This window comes from Chrysemys picta, chromosome 3 (genome assembly GCF_011386835.1).
Source record: "Chrysemys picta bellii isolate R12L10 chromosome 3, ASM1138683v2, whole genome shotgun sequence".
Lineage (NCBI taxonomy): Eukaryota > Metazoa > Chordata > Testudines > Emydidae > Chrysemys > Chrysemys picta.
The window spans coordinates 49,371,574-49,391,068 of NC_088793.1; the positions used below are offsets into that span (position 1 = coordinate 49,371,574).

The window sequence follows — 19,495 nt, forward strand, 5'->3', positions numbered from 1 at the left end:
GAAAGCTGTTTCACTACCTGGCTGAGATACAACCGGAACCACTTACTCAAATTCCTTTGCTTATTTGGTCCATTTGGTTCTGGAGTAGCTGTTACACCTGCTAAAGGAAGGACTGAGGAAGTGTAGTGGAACTTCTTCCCACCTTGTATCCTCTGCCTCTTCCCTAAGGAATCAAGGCTCGTGCTTGCTGTGTTTCCTCCTCCATTCCTCTGTTAGGGTTTTCTATAGACGTGCTTACCTAGCTCTGCCCCATAACCATTACTTCTGGTTGGACGGCTATGCACTCACACTTGGAGTTTTGCCACTGACTTCAATGGAGCCGGGATTTACACTGCTTGAATTTTATTATATTCTTCCATCTTTTATGAACTTTGATTCTGTGACTCAACTTCTGTACCTGCGGTACGCCCATGTGAGAATATGGGCAAGATCAGCTTAGGAGTTGATGTCATCTTACATCCCAACTGCACACATGATCAGAGTCCAAATAGCATCACCAATAGCCGCAAGTAATTCTCAGCTATAACTTTGAATGGCAGGCTCACCTGAGAGGTGGCTCACTTCTGACCAGGTTTCCATCGAGGACTGGGCATAGTTCAGTTCTGCCCTACAGAAGGCTCTCTAAGGGCACAGAGTTTTCTTGTATAGAATCCCAGCATCCCAGTGAGTTTTAACTACTTGGCCAGGAAACCAAGCCCACGTTTCCAGTGGCAACTTATTGTGTCCTTAAAAGGCAACTGAAATTTCTAGGAATTTAGTTAATAGTTACAGTAACATCTGTCTGTTAGTTCTGCAGTTGTTTATGGGAAAAGTTCCATCCATTTCCAATTAAAACAAATGACCGTTATGGCTATTAAAGCAATCTTTGAATAGCAAAATTAATTCAAAAATTATTATTTGACACTATCCTAGCCCCACTCCCTTTCATTCATGGCACAGTGGTGTCATACTCTAATACAAAGAAAATAACTCTCAACACAAAATAAATTACATATAATTTCATGTTATTTGACAGGTACAAATTAATGTTTTATTAAATAAATACAGTAGATGACCAAAATGTGACTGCTGCAAATGGAAAATTACATTAGAGTGTATGATTCTAAGGTAATTATTGGTCATTTCAAATGATTTATTCCCTAAAACATAATGCAGAACACTAGTTCCCTGTGAAATAAAGAAATACAGTGGCAAGAAAGTTAAGGGACATGTTTTATTTCATAGCTTTCTGCAAGCAAAATTGCTTTGATACAAAATGAGTTCAATGATACAGTGCTACCGTCCACTCAAGCAAAAGAAAACCTCACATTTACATGAATGCACTTTATATTGAATTCTTACAGTATAGTAGTTCTAATATCCAGAGTGTGTCTGGCCTCATTTAAAGCAATGGCACAGAAATGCTGCAAGATATTGGAGTATTGTATGACTGGCAAGTGCTTAAGTAACTTTCTGTGAGTTCTCCAAGAGATGCTGCATAAATAATTGTAGTGTGAATGTGTTTTTTATTCCTTAGTAAGTCTGACATACATCATTTAGTGTTCATTTAATTAATTCAAAATGTGTAATTGTGTCTTTTGGCTTTTTATTTTATTTTTTAAAAGAAAAATCATGAGGTATCCTTTCCTGTTAACTAATGATGGAGTGATAGGCCTATTTGACTGAGGTTGCAGAGACTTGACTGTACATTCAGTACACTGCACATTTGGGAATTGTTTTAGTGTACTTTCTACACATTACTGTGTACAATTGTTAGTTTACATTAAAACTCTTTCCTCCTTCACATATGATATGGCATAAAACAAACAAACAAAATCTGACAAAAATTATACACACAAAATAAAAGGACAAATACACAAATAAGGCCATCTGCAGAATTAAAAATCCACCTCTTGCAATATTTCACAATAATTTCTACATAATATTTTACATCTTACAAACTTAAATATTCAATGCACAAGGCAAAGACCTTTACGGAGCTGATCACATTATCTCTTGGAGGACTTGTCCAATTTGCTGACTGGTGGCCTCCTTTGGGGAGTTGGAATTTTGGAAGGCTTGCCTGATGCTAACCGAGATCCTGCTCGGGGCTGTGGTCTGCTTGCATTGTGAACAGTCTCTGACATATCTGAACACACAGACTGGATTTCTGAAATGTCAAAGTCAGATGCATCACTGCCTCGGCGGCTACTTGACCTACTGCCAGCCTTGCTTCCTGCTCGGCTTCCAGGTCTACTTGGAGTCCTTCTGGTGTCTGTAAGGAGAGGGGAAAGATGTCCATCGGCATTAGGGAGATGGGGTTGAACGAGAGACATTTAGTGGGTGTTTTTACACACTTAGGACCTTAAATATTTCATAAGCCACCCTGGAACTCCCACTGGCACACAGGAAGTGAGGTCAGTATGTACCCCTCAGGAAAAATATGTAAGGTCTGATCCTCCAAGCTGCCTGTGCTTAGCACTGCCGCTCGAGGGATTGCATGGCTGGCTCCTTATGGTGAGGAAATGAGCTCAGAGGCAAACATTCTGCTAATCCTAAAACAGGGCATCTTTCTGAAACTGGCACTCTAGCTCATGTAACTTGATGCACAAGTTACTGTTGAAATTCTTTGACCTGTGTTATGAAGAAGATCAGACTAGATGATCCATATGGTCCTGACCTGAAAATCTATGAGTCTATAAAACAATGCTATTTCTCCTAATAAAGAGAAAGGAATGTGTGATTAAATACTGAGGTGTAATAAACTCAGCTGCTAGCTTTTCTCATAAAAACATATTACCCTGGCAGCTTCTATCAGCTCATTAGTCTTGCAATATACCCTGGCTTTCTAAGTTTTTCAAATCTAGATGCAGTCACTCTCCAACTTCTACATGCTCATCAGGAATTTTACACAGGCAACATGGATACTGCAAAAGAATTGCCCACCCTTTAAAAAATGTGGGCCTCTCTTCTGACTTATGTATTAAGCACTAGCAGAATTGTAAATTGCTTCTTCACTTCAAGGATATACAGTTGTAAGACACAATGTGCTACTTGTACCTGGGAAATAAACAAACAAGCAATAAGCCATGCAATATGTTCGTACTGTTTAAAATGATTTCCTTCTTTCCAGTGGATGAATGAAGAAATCAATGTATACAAGGCCTGATAAAGTGAAATCTTGCTTATTCAATACATGCATGACATCTTTCATTCGTGTCAATGCAGTTCATGTGTCAGGTGGAAAAATCACAACAAGAATCTTAAATGGAATAAAGTTATATAGAGTTAAAGTTTCATTTTAATTATTAAAGAATCAACAATCTGGCTTACTGTAAGTGCAAAGAAAGCCTGGTCTAAACATGTGCATTAAACTATTTCTTCTTGAAAATGGTAACAGCTTAAAAGATAGGAACCATTTGGGTAGGATTCTCCAGTCCTCCTAATCCACTTTGTACTCTGCAAGTGCTGAATGCAGGTGGAAGTGGCGCTGCTGCCTCCTATGCCAACCACCCAACCTCATTCCTTGCATAGAGGTGTGCTGGGGGCAGCAGGGCGGAACAGAGCTCAGATACTCCCATTTATCCACTAGTGTAATATCCTTGAGGGCCCTTACACCAGTGGTGTAAGTTGCAGGGGCTCCCCTGTGACTCTTATTTTCATCAGGGCCATGTGGCTCATGATCAGGGGGCCACAGCTAGATCCCTGATGGCCAGCCACTCTCCAATGCATCTGAGCTCTGCAAGGATATAGTTAAGAATCTGCTCTTTTGCTTTTAAGTATTTCCTTAGTGGCTGCTTGGGGAACCATTATAAACTACAGGTGTTGCAATTCAGACATTAGCACAAATGTGCACATCACACAGAGAAATCATAGAATCATAGAGTATCAGGGTTGGAAGGGACCTCAAGAGGTCATCTAGTCCAACCCCCTGCTCAAAGCAGGACTAATCCACAACTAAATCATCCCAGCCAGGGCTTCGTCAAGCCTGACCTTAAAAACATCTAAGGAAGGAGATTCCACCACCTCCCTAGGTAACCCATTCCAGTGCTTCACCACCCTCCTAGTGAAAAAGTTTTTCCTAATATCCAAACCTAAACCTCCCCAACTGCAACTTGAGACCATTACTCCTTGTTCTGTCTCCTGGTACCACTGAGAACAGTCTAGATCGATCCTCTTTGGAACCCCCTTTCAGGTAGTTGAAAGCAGCTATCAAATCCCCTCTCATTCTTCTCTTCTGCAGACTAAATAATCCCAGTTCCCTCAGCCTCTCCTCATAAGTCATATGCTCCAGCCCCCTAATAATTTTTGTTGCACTCCGCTGGACTTTTTCCACATCCTTCTTGTAGTATGGGGCCCAAAACTGGACACACCAATGCTGAATAGAGGGGAATGATCACATCCTTTGATCTGCTGGCAATGCCCCTACTTATACAGCCCAGAATGCCATTAGCCTTCTTGGCAACAAGGGCACACTGCACATATCCAGCTTCTTGTCCACAGTAACCCCTAGGTCCTTTTCTGCACAACTGCTGTCTAGCCATTCGGTCCCTAGTCTGTAGCAGTGCATGGGATTCTTCCGTCCTAAGTGCAGGACTCTGCACTTGTCCTTGTTGAACCTCATCAGATTTCTTTTGGCCCAATCCTCTGATTTGTCTAGGTCCCTCTGTATGCTATCCTTATCTTCCAGCGTATCTACCACTCCTCCCAGTTTAGTGTCATCTGCAAGTGATGACTAAATCTCTGTTTGTCCCCAGGTATTCTCTCCAGTGGTGGCAACCCTTGCTGTGTGCATTGTATCAAGTTCTAAAATCAAAGCACTCACCTGCAAACTGCGCTCTAACTCTGGTAGCTGCTGTTGATATTAGGCTGTTGTCTTCTCCAGAGTGGAAACCTTTCCCTGACAGATATCCTGGCAGTCTAAGTTTACTCCCTTGTATTGGTGTTCCCTACATAAGACAAATACAGTTGTTTCATCTGTCATCATGGAGATGTATTGAATGGCTTTGAATTTGGAATTCTATTATCATCTTCAGAACATGCATGCCAAATACAAAGTCTTGGCTGGAATCATCATTTAGTAATGAGAATAATTTGAACCAGTTTTTTACCATGTAGTGCCTAAAAATCATTAGCTATAAAATCATTCAGTCTACTTAGCATCAACATTATAACATTCTTTACATATGTATCAATGTATTTTTTTTTAAAAAAAGATGCTACCATTATATTTTTTAATTATCTTAGCATATTAGGTTAGTTGAGGGTACAGTACTTAGCATATTACTAGAGAGAAGAAGCTTCATTTTACATGCCCATCTGGCCTAAACCATCTGCCCACAGTTATATGTGTGGAATGTTTTTGTTTTCATTTAAAGATTTTGGTGCAAAAAGCACAGACTTATGAAATTTTGAAAACCCCCAGATCACCAGAATTTGAACCTCTTTGCACCAGAGCAGAAGAAACTGTGAGACCCTAATTTAGTTTAAAAATAATTGTTTTCTCCGTGGCCTTATGTTGTTTACAATGTCTCTACCCACAGTCTTGTATTGCTGGTTTTCTAGCTCCGAACTAGTAGGGGCCCTGCAGTAACTCTTCTGTTGGTGGCCTGCCCTGGATGAGTTTGTTTTATTTATTCAGGGGGAGATAAGGCACAACTGGAGTAGTTCAGCCAATTGCCATTTATGCCTTCTTTAATAAAATCTGCACATCACACCAGCTACTAGGGAAAACCACAACAATCATTTTGACTCAATCAACATAAAAGGGCTCACACACTAAAACACTATGAATGCCTGAGAAATGCATTACCTCCTTCAGTTATTTGTCCCCACTGCAACCTCAAAAGCATTGGAATTTGAAACATTAATTTAAAAAAAAATAATTGAAACTATAGACAGCACATGCAGCAGCTGGGAGATGTAGTAAAGGCCATTATAGCTCTATCTCATACACACCACTGGCCGTGGAGACACCATGTAGCATCCCATTACTTCACCAGGGAGACAAGAAAAGACAAGTCAACCCGCCATCCTGGAAGGCTGCGGGGACACTATCACTAAGAAATAAAAGAATACCTTCCTGCAATGTTTTTCCAGTCACTGCTAGAGGCAATCATCACATGTGGAAGTTCTTAAATTAATGCCACGGATTCTCATTTGATTGCAAATTCAGCAAAAACATGACCCTTCATTGGTGTTCCTGTACTACAAATTCCTTCTCACAGCTGTGATTTTAAGTACCATCAATTAACCTTGTATGGATATTCAGTTAACTAAGGGACCAAAGGAAATGAAAGCAAATGTATTAGAAATTAACAGCTGTTTAAATTCTGAACTATGATTAAATCTTTTTTAATATTTTAAAGCAATAGACCTAAATGTGTACAGTAATATATAGTATTACACAAGGAATGAGTGAAAAAGACCTCTATATGCTTTATGCATCACTGAGCAAAGCCATACAGAGTTATGTGAATTTAGCATTGAAAAGTGCCAGGCTGACAGCATTGGATGCTGAAGTCCTCTATTTATGTCCGGAACAGATATACCAGAGGCAGTGGTAGTGCCAGCTTCCCCACACTAACCCATCAACGTGCCTTAACCCTGACCTAGAATGGAGTGAGAAGACAATTTGGGGTCTGATCCAATTGGAGTCATTCCACTGATATCAACTGGTATTGGATCAGGTACTTAGGTTCCATGTCCATTCGAACCAGTCTGACTGCCAACATGGGTGCTAATTATTACTTTGCTAGTGGGGTTTTTTGTAATGTGCACAGGAAACGAGACCATCAAACTCATTTTCCATGAGTCACCAGACCGTGATCTCATTATAGCAATTGTGGGTCATTACCAACGTAAGCTGAATTTCAACTGCTGAAAGGATCCAATTACCAGTCTCCTATGCCATCCTGCTCACAATGGAGTGGCATTTCCTCAGTCAGTAACTTCCTACTGCAGATCATAATTTATTAATCCCATGTCTGCATAGTATGAGTGCACAGTACACTAGAAGCCCAGAGGAAACAATGTTGTGAAAGGAGTTCATGAAATGCCATCCATAAACCAAAGTGAAAGGTAGGGGGATTTTTCTAAATTTCATCATCACAACTGGTATCATATTAATTGTCACTTTAGAGCTTAATATTATTGATCATTTATACTTTAACAATATACTCATTAAAGAATCATAGGGAGAGTTTTCTTAAGACTCTAATATATTAAACAGACTGAATAAAAGATCAGTTGACGTTTAGAAAAAAGGATATAAAAATATTTGACAGAGGTCTAAAAGAGAGTATTAATATGCAAGGTACAGTGCAGCTGTGCAAAGAACTGTAATGACTGTTAGTGAGTTCATAGTTTTAGTGAAGGAAGTTCATTAGACTAGAATCTCTGTCCTTACTGTACCTCTGAAGATGACCCTTGATATTCTGAGGACTCTGATGGTTTAGAAGGAGTTGACGTTTTGCTGTTTGTCAACCATGGTTTACCATAATTGCGTGTTAAATGATGGGGTGTCTGTATGAAACAATGGCAAATCAAAATATGAAGGACAGTAGATGGAAAACAATGTATTGGAGAGGGATATCCAGGGTACGGAGACCACATTTCACAGTTAATATATATAAAAAAAATCAAAACAAAGCAGAAATTGATGACAAACAATCCGTAAAAAGAGGATGTATGATTTATTTCTGAAATGCAGTGGAGAGGTGCATATTTGCTCCTTCAAAATGCATTCTTTGTTTGCTGATTTACCCACATGGCACCATAAATGTAAGGGAGTCTTTTCCAGTGTTGCAAAAGAGCAGCAAGTGTGAGAGCAACACTGAAAACACTCCTCAAGAAGATAAAGAAAAATATAGATACTTCTTTCCTATAAATTCTCTTTTTTGTTAACAATGTTTAAAACAGGAACAATCTGTATATATCCCATTCATTGATTAATGCAGCGTCATGTATTTAGTCATACCTTGGGTGTACTTGTAGCAACTGCTTGTGGTGAAGCTCCCTGGCCAGCCTGACTTGATATAGAAGCAGATCTGTTGGGAGAAGCACCCCTTGAAGAAGGTCGTGATCTACGACCTCTTGGACGGAAAGCAGCCACGTTCTGACTTGCAGCATCTGCCAAAATGAACTTTTCACGCAGCTCCATGTTTGTCCTCCCTTTAGCTGCAGCACATCAAAGAGAGGGGGCAAGAAGTCAGCTATGCAGATCAGTCACACGTCCGTTTGTCACCTCTTTTGTCATGCCATCTCCAGCACAGTATGACAACAAATAAAATGCATTACTGCGTAATGCATTCATTTCGGACACACGACAGTTCATGTGTAGAACATGCTTATTCTAGCATCTTAGGCTAGCAGGAATGAACCACTGTCAAAGGAAGTCAGCATGATAATGGAATGCTCAACATGCTAAGTCATTGTTAATCAACCAACTATTAACACATACATACAACCTAATGATCTGCTTAACTAACACTACAACTACTCATAATAAATAACACTTGCTTGGATGGTCCAGAAAAAACTGCCAAGTACAAATGGCAGGAAAGCAGCAAATATATTTATTCTAAACTATGCATTACTGTAGTTTGGCAACATGCAATGCTGACCACAAAACCCAAGCTATAATGAGGTAATCGATGGCTAAGCACTCACACAGACATACAGGCACATACGAGAGAACGTTCCAGAAGAATCAGATGCGTAGCATGTTAGTATTTTATTGTATCAGCATGAATGACAATTGTTTTTGAAACACTTTTCAAGAGTGTCAAAAAAAATGTAGCATGTAAAGCATCAGCCCACGTAGAAAAATGTTAAGCCAAATGTGATGAGTTAAACATATTGTTAAAAATATACATATTAAAGCAAGAGTAGGAAAGAAAGGAAGAGAAAGACAGAGCAGGAGAGACGAAGAGAGAGGTTTGCCAACCTATGGTAGGCTGAGTGGTAATTGAAGAGTTTGATTCCGAACGTAACATTTTACTCCCATGATGATGAACTAGAAAAAATGACACAGGATATGGATCACATTAAAGAAAATTGTTAGCAGGAGAAGAAATTAAGTACAGCAGTTGCATATGCAAGAGACTCAGAACACCACGCCAAAAGACAGAACTCAATGTAAAAGCTCTCAAAGTGTTCCTAACCTAGCTCTCAAAGTTCCCCTAAGCAAAAAATAGTGCTTGAATAGACTTAGCAGCAGTGACAAGTATCCTTCTGTAAGAAAGGGGGGAGGGATAGCTCAGTGGTTTGAGCATTGGCCTGCTAAACCCAGGGTTGTGAGTTCAATTCTTGAGGAGGGATCTGGGGCAAAATCAGTACTTGGTCCTGCTAGTGAAGGCAGGGGGCTAGACTCAATGACCTTTCAAGGTCTTTTCCAGTTCTAGGAGATAGGATATCTCCATTAAAAAAAAAAATCTGCCAACATAAAAATGTAATAAGATGAAACTGTTTTACATATAGTTACCATATATTTTAAGCTGTATATAATGAGAGCATTATGAAATATGCAGTGTGTGAGTAGTCCCTGGCAGACACGAAGGCTTAAGGAGAGGCCTGCTCCTGGTCCACTGAAGTCAATGACAGCTTTATCATTGACTTCAATGGGTGGTGTAATTTTAAGCATGTGAGCATCCCAAAGAGTTCAGTATTAGCATGCTTTAAGCTATGCATGTACTTGAACAACTTGTTAAATTGGGGCCCAGGCACAGTGAGACTTACAGCAGGAATTATACTCAGGGTGTTCCACATACATGTCCGAATTAGGGAGCAGGAGAGGCAAGGACCAGCACCAGCTCTTTGAGGGGAAGTAATAAAGAATTCTAATAATCAGATGTTTATTAATCACGATAGCAGTCAATTACAATCTGAGTAGGATGTGGAGCCCCAGGGAACAGCATGTCAAGAATATAGCTGGTCAAAACATTTTTTAACAAAACCTTTTCCATGCTATTTTGTCAATATCAAAATGTTATGTGAAAATGTATCAGCTTTGACAGAAGTTTTATCAGGAAGGTTTCTCAGGTCCAGGATAGAATTTCTGGTGTGAGCAAGACAGAGTGACTCTATAGCCGGGTGGTTATGGCTCTCACCTGGGAGGTGGGAACAGTGACTCTACCACCTTCCAGGTGAGCGTGCTAACCACTGAGCTATTGACTGGTGTGTGTGTGTGTGGGGGGGGGTGTCTCATGAGTTTTTGTTGTTGTTCTTTGCAAAATATTTCAAAAGGTCTCAGTTTATTCTGCATTAGAACAATTTTTTTTGAAACCTTCTCAACATTTTAAATGAAACATAATTGTTTTCTGGTCAGCCCTACGCAAGAGTCCTGAGAGTAGAATTTGAAATGTGGTGATGGTATCTCTTGAATGCTGTTGGACATGTGAAATCATGCAGCACCTAATTCTCCACTGCCTTGCACTTTGTGGAGTCGTTTACCTTATGCAGAGTGAGAGTAAAATGCTAGCAAATAAGAATGGTAGCAAAGGTGTAAATGACCCTACTGACTTCCAGCCAGTGCAGAATCAGGCTTCCGGTCTCAGCAGGAACTGCAATACACTTCACTTCTCCTCGGGATATGAAATACTGGTGTTTTGGTGGGCAGCAGGACTTTTTTGGAATACCATTAAAAACAGACATTTACAACACCTCACTTTTGACATTTTCTACTCCGCTTGTGATACTTCCTTTACAGTACTTAAAATAGGAAATGCTTTTACTCTTGTGGTAAAGATTTCCATCTGTGAATGGCATCCACTGTTATTGCTTACGGGTTACTTTTTGGTCCCTGAAAGTTTCTTCTTTTTGTTTACGTTACCTACCCTACTGCAACAGTAACTACAAAATACAAGTGATCTATTTGTCTATTAAACTTTTATAATCCTGGGTCCAACCTAGCAGTTCTTAGGCAAAGAATGCTCCCTACTCTTAGGGACTTATCTTTTTCCTCACCTTTCCTATTCAATTGTTCTCTGATCCTATTACATTAGTTACTATACTCGTTACATAAAGAACTACATAAAGTTACTTGCTTTTAACTCACTCTGAACAGGTACAGTAACTATGATAATTTTCTAACTTTATCACTCTTGGTACTATTTGTCTTTTACCTCAATTGGCTATTTCACCACTTTCTCTTTTAGCTCCTGCTATTCCTGAGTCAGGCTTTAACTTCCTCTTGGCCAGAGAGAACCCACTATCCCATCGGGATGGGACTTCTTGCAAACATCCATCCCTCATTAAGCTGTTGCCAGTTTGTGAAGTAAAATCTGATAGAGCAACATGTTGTACACAATTGCCACAAGACAGGTGCAGGGTCACTCTCCAGTTCCCAGCACAGAGCTGCTCTTTTCGCTCTCTACGCAAGGCTCAGAGCTATAAGAAGGGCTTCTGGGGAGAATGCCAGTGAGAACGCAGCATTGCACAAGCAGAGTCTGAGGACAGGATGAGTCCCTAGGTCAGTCCGACCTTGTGGCTGTGATTCTTTGGTTCTGATTACCTTGTGCTGATTTATGGCTTTAAAACTTCACTCCCGCTGAGCAGATTTTAAAAACTGTTGCTACATTTTGTTTCTGCTGAGTCATACAACCAGTGTACATGCTGTGTACTGCACTTAACCAAGCTTAATTCTTGGTTACACCAGTATAAACCTGGAGTAACTCTACTGAAGGCATCAGAGTCACTCTGGATTTATACAGATGTTATGGAGCTGCATTTGGCCCTTAGGATTTTAAAATACACAAAACCAGAACTAGGAGGTATGCACTGAGTCACTGTTTAAATAAATAACAGGTACTTTATACTGTTCAATTTCTATCCTGCAAAAAAAATCCCAAACAGTTCTTGACAGTGACTGCATCCCGTTAATGATTTTAATGTCCATTCTAAAACAACCTTCTTACATACCCCTGCAGGGATCATTTTTTACTAAGAATTCATCCAGTGCCATCCAGCCACCTCCAACACGAACCATTACTGTACTTCGCAAGATGCGAACAAGACGCAGCTGTTGAGAGTCACCAAACTGTAAGAAGATTAAACAAAATGCTTAGGTTTTCAATAGCTCTCCACACATAAAATATGCATTTCAGCTCTGATGGGTTAAAATCATCCATTCAAAATTTCTGTTTTAATTTCTAATCATTAGTAAACTCTTAAAATATGATTTTTTATGAAAATTGTCAATGCTGTTAGGATTTCAAGGTGAACACCACTCTATTAATCCAAAGAAATATGGTAGGCTGCCAGGTTTAACTTTATGCTTGATTCTCAAGATTTTGTCTAATCTTGTGAAAGCAGCAAAATTAGTAATACAATAATTGGTTATGTTCTGCATTTGTATGAATTAATCAGCATAAAAACTTTCACTGAACTCTTTTTGCAATAGCGGGGATAGTTTTCAAAGATATGAAACTTTCAGCTGAAAAGTGTGGGAAAACTGTTCAAATGATAGGTCAGTGGGCTAGAATTTCAGCTAAATCAGGGGAGCTTTACACTGCTCCGCTCATCAGCTGAGCACAGGAACACTTTACAGTCATTTTAATAGCTCTAAGCCACCCTCCTGCCCAGGGCTGGGTGAAGGTGGCATAGCTGGTAAAAAGGGGCTGTGATTTTGGGTTGCTATATTGGCCCCTTGGGGCAACTGGCAGCTAGCACAAATTAGAACAATCTCGATCTGTGTGCAGAGCACACTCATGATTCACAAGAGCAGAAAGATGGCTTAAAACCACCTTCCCACCCCTCCTGTGTTGTGCTGACTGCTTATTTCGTGCTGCTGAAGACTGGGCCTAAAGCATAGTATGGTCTTGAAAAATGTTCAGTGTAGTTTGTATGAAATACCTTCAAAACCCTGCAGAATCCTCTGCACATCACTGGATCAAATTTGGATCAAGTCAGTCAGTAGTGACCAAAAGATATACCCTTCTCATTATTTGGTGGCCTGTGTGAAAACAGCTGGCTGCTTTGATCCAGTTCCTACCAATGTCCAATCATCAAATAATATCGCCTTCAGAATTGGCACATCTGCTGGCAGTCTCTGCAGCCCAGGCCAAGCATTTAGTTAGCATGGGAGTGAACTAAGCTTTAACCTCAAAACAGGTTTGAAGCACTTTTGTTTAGTTGAGGGATTATTCTGCCGAGGTTTGCACAACTGTGACAACATGCTGTACTTGTTATGAGGAAAACAGAAGAGACTGTGCTTTCCAGTGTTATCAATCCAAAACCTTCCACAAGATCTAAATTAATTTAACACTCATAATTTCATGAAGGATCTCACAATCTCATGAAAACGGAACCAGAGGGATCCAACACCTTCTAGTTGATGGCACATGTTTAATTTGATATACAATTCAGAGGTCAAATCCCGATCTCTGGTCTGCATGCATGCAGAACTCGCTGAAGTCAATCGTAATCAAATGCACACATTTTAGGTAGAATCTGACTGCTGGAGTAACTGTACCTATTTGCTCCAGTGAAGTGATAGAAACATGTTAAAGCCAAATCACACAAATGTGCTCCTTACTTGTTAAAAGACCTTTGGCACTGCTTAAGCAAAGTGGGCAAGAGAGGGCAAAAGGAATATTACTTCTGGGAACCAAACAATAGGAAGCTTACAAGCTTAATTTAATAATCAAAGAAAATTGTGTTCTAAATGAGCAAAATGTAAATTTAAATGAGCTCTATGTTAGATTTTTTTAATCCATTAAATAGCTTTATAATGAGGAACAATCTTCTTAGATATGTAGATCAATGAGAAAGCATGTAGCCCACAAGTCTACACTAACTATTTTGTTTTGCCTGTTAAGTAGGAGGTTTCTTCTTATTCTTTGTGAAGTCTTGAAGATCCCCTGGCTTTCAGCTTTTTAACACCCCATTTAGGCTCTGTGTTGCAGCTAGACTGAGGCATGGATACTTCCTTTAAAACCTGTTTATCCTGCAACTTGTTCAGCTAGCATGGCTGCTGACAAATAGCACAACTTCCAATGTGCTGCTTCCATAATGATCCCATTCCAGATTTTTATTAAAATATTTTGGATACAGACTTTCTTAGGTGAAACAATGATAAATATTGACCAAACTTGAAATGAGAAACACAAGCAGTTTAATAAATGGGTTTATAGGTTGTGTAGTGTCAACGAAGAAAAAATTCTGCTCTTGGTTACAGCCTGCAAATCCATTGCTACCAAAACAGAATTTGGCCAAGCTTCTTTAGGAAATTTATTATCCTCTGCTGAAATAATGTTTTGTAGTTTCTTGCAGCAATAAACTTCAGTTAATCACATTAGATATTCTACTTTTCCTTTCTCAGACACAGGATGAGCATAGTTTTCAAAAAGTCTTATCAAATCAAGGCCCTCTCTTTCTATACATTAACTCATTTTAAAAAGTTAGGACAGTAGTTTGGCAAAGGTAGGTGCTGAAGGCTACTTTTTGCTGAGCACACACTATACTATAACAATCTCTGCCAACAACATTTTAAAAGCCAAGGCAGGCAAAATTACCATTTCTGTAGTATCTTTAGCATTAGAACACCTAAAATCATTTATTCATGTAGTTGTTTTTCCAAGAACATGAGTAAGATGCTAGTGGTAACTTTAGTATTAGGCATTTTCATGTATTTACAAGGCAGGCAAGCTGATTCTATATTTTAACAGGTAGTTTCAGTGTCCACCCTATGAAGGAGTCATTGATCCGCATTTCTTCCAATTAGTGTTATATGGCACTTTCACAACCAGAGATACTGATGACCAAACTAACACACTAGAAGTATTTTTAAACACAATTACTGTACATCACAGCATTGGTATGATGGCATATTTTAAAAATATTTTGATGGGGGAATGGAAGCAGTCCAAATTTGAACTTCAAGTTTATTCTGCCAACTCAGTCCACACAGTTTTGTATTAAAAATATGTGCAATACATTGTGAACTGATTCTTAATAAATCAATCTATTCATTCGATTTCTAATTTAATGCACTGCGATTTTTCAAGGATTCTGAAAATGGAATGGTAATAAGTGACTAAGTAATATGACACAACATAGAATTCTGAGGCATACTGCTGTAATATATTACATATAAAAACTCTGGATAGTAGAATAATTAACACTCTTCGTAAATCATAATTAAAATGCAAAGAAACTTATCATATACATTGTTGCTGTCTATTATCTGGTTCCCTTAAAAGTAATCTCCTTAATGAGACAAAAGGCAAAACAAAAAGGGAGAAGGAGATCCTGAAACCAGGAACACTTTATAGCATTTACAGAAACACCACAGCTGACCAACAATGAATTAGCTCAGGATGAAAGTATGGGAAAAGAGTGGCCATTGCAAGCTTAAATGACTATGCATTAGAAAAAAAAAAATAGAAACTTCAGAACACATTCCACTGGTTTATACCTGATTTCCCAGGAAGAACTGATAAGAAATGAAAAATGGAAGAAAGACACAATTAGTTTAACAAGAAATTCTCTGTATGACTCGAGAACACATGCAAACTAACACACACATTGAAACTTCTAAATACAGGATCTAGTTTAGAGATGTGCAGGTAATTAGCTATCCAGAGTATGAACTTGGAAGGATTCATGAGTCCTTTGTTACCTTCCTTTTTTTCCCTTTTAAAATCATCTGAAGATGTTCCATAGTCTGCCTTAGCCAAATAATGAGCACCTCATCTGAAAACATTCTGGTTATTGAACCTGAGGGTAACAAATGACTTTCTCTGCAACATGGCAGATTCATCTCTGGTACCTGAACTGCTTTTAGGATACCTGGCACATTTCTGTCTAGCTACTAGATGAAGGTACAGTATGCTGGAAAAAAGTAAAAAGAGGGGATGTGGATGATAAAAATGTTTGACCAAAGTATATTCTAAGTACAATACAGTCCCATGTGTTTAATCTGAATCTGTTTGGAAAATCCATTTTTACTCAGGTGTAAAAAAAAACAATCAATCAGTTAACAAGTCAATATATACTGGTATGCAGGACCAGCTACTGTTTAAATCATTTTGCTATTTAGATATACAAATCTCTCTAAATACTGAGAAAAATGGTTTATTGTAGGTTCAGTTGAAAGTTAAACACTTTATTAGTCTATATTTTCCAACACAAATTACTGGTGTAAAGTTTAGTGAAGCTGAAACTACATAATTTCCAGGTAGACTTTGAGCAAACATAAGTATATGATACAAAGTTTCTGTAAATTAATGTAACCCAAATGCTCATGTAGTCCTGTTGCCTTGAGAATGTTTGGACTGAAAGAACCATGGAGGTGTTGTGAAGACTTACCCTGTACTTGTTATCCCCAATCTGCTCCACCTGGAATCGTTTTGCACATTTACATTTAGCTACCTGCCTTGTAACCTGCCAAAAACACAGTTGGAATAATTATTTTAATGTTAATTATCATATTTCTGAAGCCTTAAATAATTGGCAGAATTCAAGTTATATAGGAAGGAAAATAAAATTAATGACACTATTAAGTGTGTGATTCCAGTAGAATATATTAGTTATCTGAGAGTGATAACTATAGAGAGAGTACCTCATCTTCAATTTTGTCAGCATCTGTCAGAGGCTTGTATGCATCCTTGTTTGGATGAAGTGCTGCTACAAATTCATAGTAGTCAATGTACCCATCACCATCTCTGTCAAAGATATCTGCCACTGCACTCATTTCAAGTCGGCTGGTAGGGAATTCTGTAAGCCAAAAACATCACCAGGACGTAAACCTTATAGATTTTCAATCACATTAGAGTGACTGGATTTATCACAAATCTCAAAGATTTTTAGGTATTAATGACAAGTAATGTATACAAAAACACCAAGTAAACTCAGAGAAAAACAAATCTCTGAAAAGAGGTGGGGTGTCTCCAATGCTGGCTAGAATATGGATAATAATGAAGATACTAGTGCATTTTTTGGAGAGAAGCCCAGTACTGAATGCGCCTAGCAACAGATGGAACGTTGAAAAAGCTTTCAAATGACATACAGTTCTACAGTCTTGTAGCATGCTTGACCTCAAAAGTGCAAAGAATACCACAAATCAACAAGTCAAGTTGTTACTGGGGCAAGGTCATACAAGAATTTAAAGACAAATTACACATTTAGAATGCAAGGCGTAGAAGCTTCTGATATTGTTTTAAAAATGGAACTCTATAATCTGAAACCCTTCTTTGGTTGAGAACTCCTGCAGCAGCATGTTCATTGCTTACTCACAGACTGTACAGGGAGATAAATAAAGTATTACAATATATAAACATCCAGCATGAATGATCAACAGCAGTAGTGCCATGGACATTCAGCAACTACAGGCCTACACCACTTCAGCTAACAGGGTAGCTCTTTCAGCTGGTAGTAGTAGCAGAATCTTATCCTCAGATGTGGGCTAGTCATGAGAGGCAGATATGACCATACCCATATACAGTACGTTACATGCACCCAGTGTTTGTGGAAGCTCATTTTGATTATTTCAGGTGCAGAGGAGTTCTTATCTACATAAGGGCTACCATTTGTGCTGACCAGGTGCTGTCAGCAGGAACACAACTCTGACCCTCTAATACAAAAAGCACAGGTCTCCACCACCTGAGCAAAAGGAGTTGTTAGAAGTCGTAGGCTCTTATCTTTTATGTGGGCCAGCCACTAGAGGGAGACATGATCACACACACTTAGCCAGTGTATTACACACACACAACACAGGAACAAAAATCCATGTCATAATCTGACTTGCTCAAGAAAGGAGTTTTAACAATGTTTTCAAGTAAAGCAATTATTGCCACTTTACCTTTATCTCAGAGTGATAATTCCTTTAAAGGTAAACTGATCTATTACCACACCAAGACTTACCTCAGATACAATATGTTGCCAATATATTAGATGCATCTCATAATCTCATCAGTAACTTAATTTAGAACTTACTTGAAGAAAGAATTCCATCAATAAATTCCTGCCTCGTTATCTTTCCATCCTGATCTTTATCAATCCTCCTAAAGAAGTCCATTACTCGAGATTTCTTATGATTCATCCATCGCATATACTTTTTCCTCCAGATATCAAAATCAAAGTTGGCAAATTCCCTCAGCTTGAGGAAAGAGAGATGAGAGATGTTTTTCAAGTTTAAATGAACCACTTACAGAATAAGTAAGAGAGGTCACGTTGGCATGCTTTTAAATAACTGGCTCTTTAAAATGCCCACATTTGTACTGAAATGGTTTGATTCTATTCACTATTAAAATAGGACTAGCTGCTTTTTGCATGCACATATCAAGATGTTTCCATCTAACTATACATCATATAACAAAAATGTAAGGCTGGCATTACTATCGCTTTGTAACAGGATATGCAGGGTTAAACAAAAATATATATAGTATATAATATATATGCTGTGTGCTGACCTCTTCTAGTCTATCCAAAGCATCATTCAATTTTCTTCTTCTTTCCAAGGCCAGAAGCCAGACTTGCTGCCATTTGCTGACTAATAGGTTTATCCTTGGATTCTTGGTTTCAATTTGTGTCTGTGTTCCTGATGGATACATGCCTGCTGCTTGGGAACGTTTTCCTATTAAAACAGAATACAAGTTAGCATGGGCTTATTTTTCTCCATGTCCCAACCAATTTAAAACACAGCATATTTTCATGTGAATGATGATCGACCTCTTTAAAAAGACTTCTTTCTGCTACAAATAATGAGCCAAATCCCGGTCCCCCCATTGTAATTAATGGGAGTTTTGCCATTGCCAGAGTAAGACAACACGATGGTTAAAACACCTGGGCCGTGTCTATATGACAACTTCCACTACTGGTCATACTTGTGAACCAGCACAGAAAAATGTTTATAAATATCCCCACTGCAAGCAAGGTCTGAGAGAGCATTGCAGAACAAACAGCCTCATTTTGGAGGTAGACGTAGAGATACAAAAATTTACATCATCTCCTCACTTAAGGATTCGCTTTACATGAAACTCAGTTGGGAGTCCTACTAAAATCCATGTCCTTTCATGCAGGATAGAAGAGAGGGAATTCATTAGGTGGTGCTCTTCATAACCAATCAGTACTGTCTTGTGCTGCACTGTGCAACTAGGTATTTCATCTTTTGGATGAGTCAGTAAAAAACAACAACAACCCACCTTTACCAGCTAAAGACCATTAAAGGTCTCTTGGCACTTTTTGCAAGAGTGGGAGTGTTAAAACACAACAGGGCTAAAAAAAACCAAACTTAATGAGTGAAATTTTCAAGGAAGCCTCAGTTCAGCCTTTAATTTTGTTTCCACAATTTTGCATGCAAAATGATTAGCACTCCCCAAATGGTCATATGTTGGCACATAATTGGCATATACATACGCTTCGCAGGTGTCAATTCTATATTTGAGTTTACAAAAATCTACCACTAGGAAAGTACAGTACACACAAAACTGCATGTATAAAATTAGCAGTAGATCATAAAAATCAGTAGCAATGTGATGAAATGAAGCACAGATACTGGAATGCCTCATCAATGTTT

General features: G+C 38.7%; 1 protein-coding gene across 44 annotated transcripts in view; it reads right to left on the reverse strand.

Annotated features, from left to right (window-relative positions):
• Positions 1-1,199: 1,199 nt before the first annotated feature.
• DST (dystonin) overlaps positions 1,200-19,495 on the reverse strand; it is a 439,617-nt gene continuing 421,321 nt past the window's right edge. For 17 of the 44 annotated variants that reach the window (XM_065587853.1, XM_065587849.1, XM_042848831.2 and 14 more), the window contains 11 exons: positions 18,390-18,553; positions 17,914-18,076; positions 16,541-16,695; positions 16,288-16,362; positions 15,395-15,412; positions 11,899-12,016; positions 8,927-8,995; positions 7,958-8,157; positions 7,393-7,503; positions 4,805-4,928; positions 1,200-2,254 (listed from right to left, as the gene is read on the reverse strand). In XM_065587853.1, the coding sequence (XP_065443925.1) occupies positions 1,989-2,254; positions 4,805-4,928; positions 7,393-7,503; positions 7,958-8,157; positions 8,927-8,995; positions 11,899-12,016; positions 15,395-15,412; positions 16,288-16,362; positions 16,541-16,695; positions 17,914-18,076; positions 18,390-18,553 (1,463 nt within the window). In that variant the 3' untranslated portion in view covers positions 1,200-1,988. Of the gene's footprint in view, positions 2,255-2,865; positions 3,040-4,804; positions 4,929-7,392; positions 7,504-7,957; positions 8,158-8,926; positions 8,996-11,898; positions 12,017-15,394; positions 15,413-16,287; positions 16,363-16,540; positions 16,696-17,913; positions 18,077-18,389; positions 18,554-19,495 lie in introns of those variants that run through there. The other 27 variants (XM_065587877.1, XM_065587885.1, XM_065587876.1 and 24 more) reach the window with 15 other exon arrangements.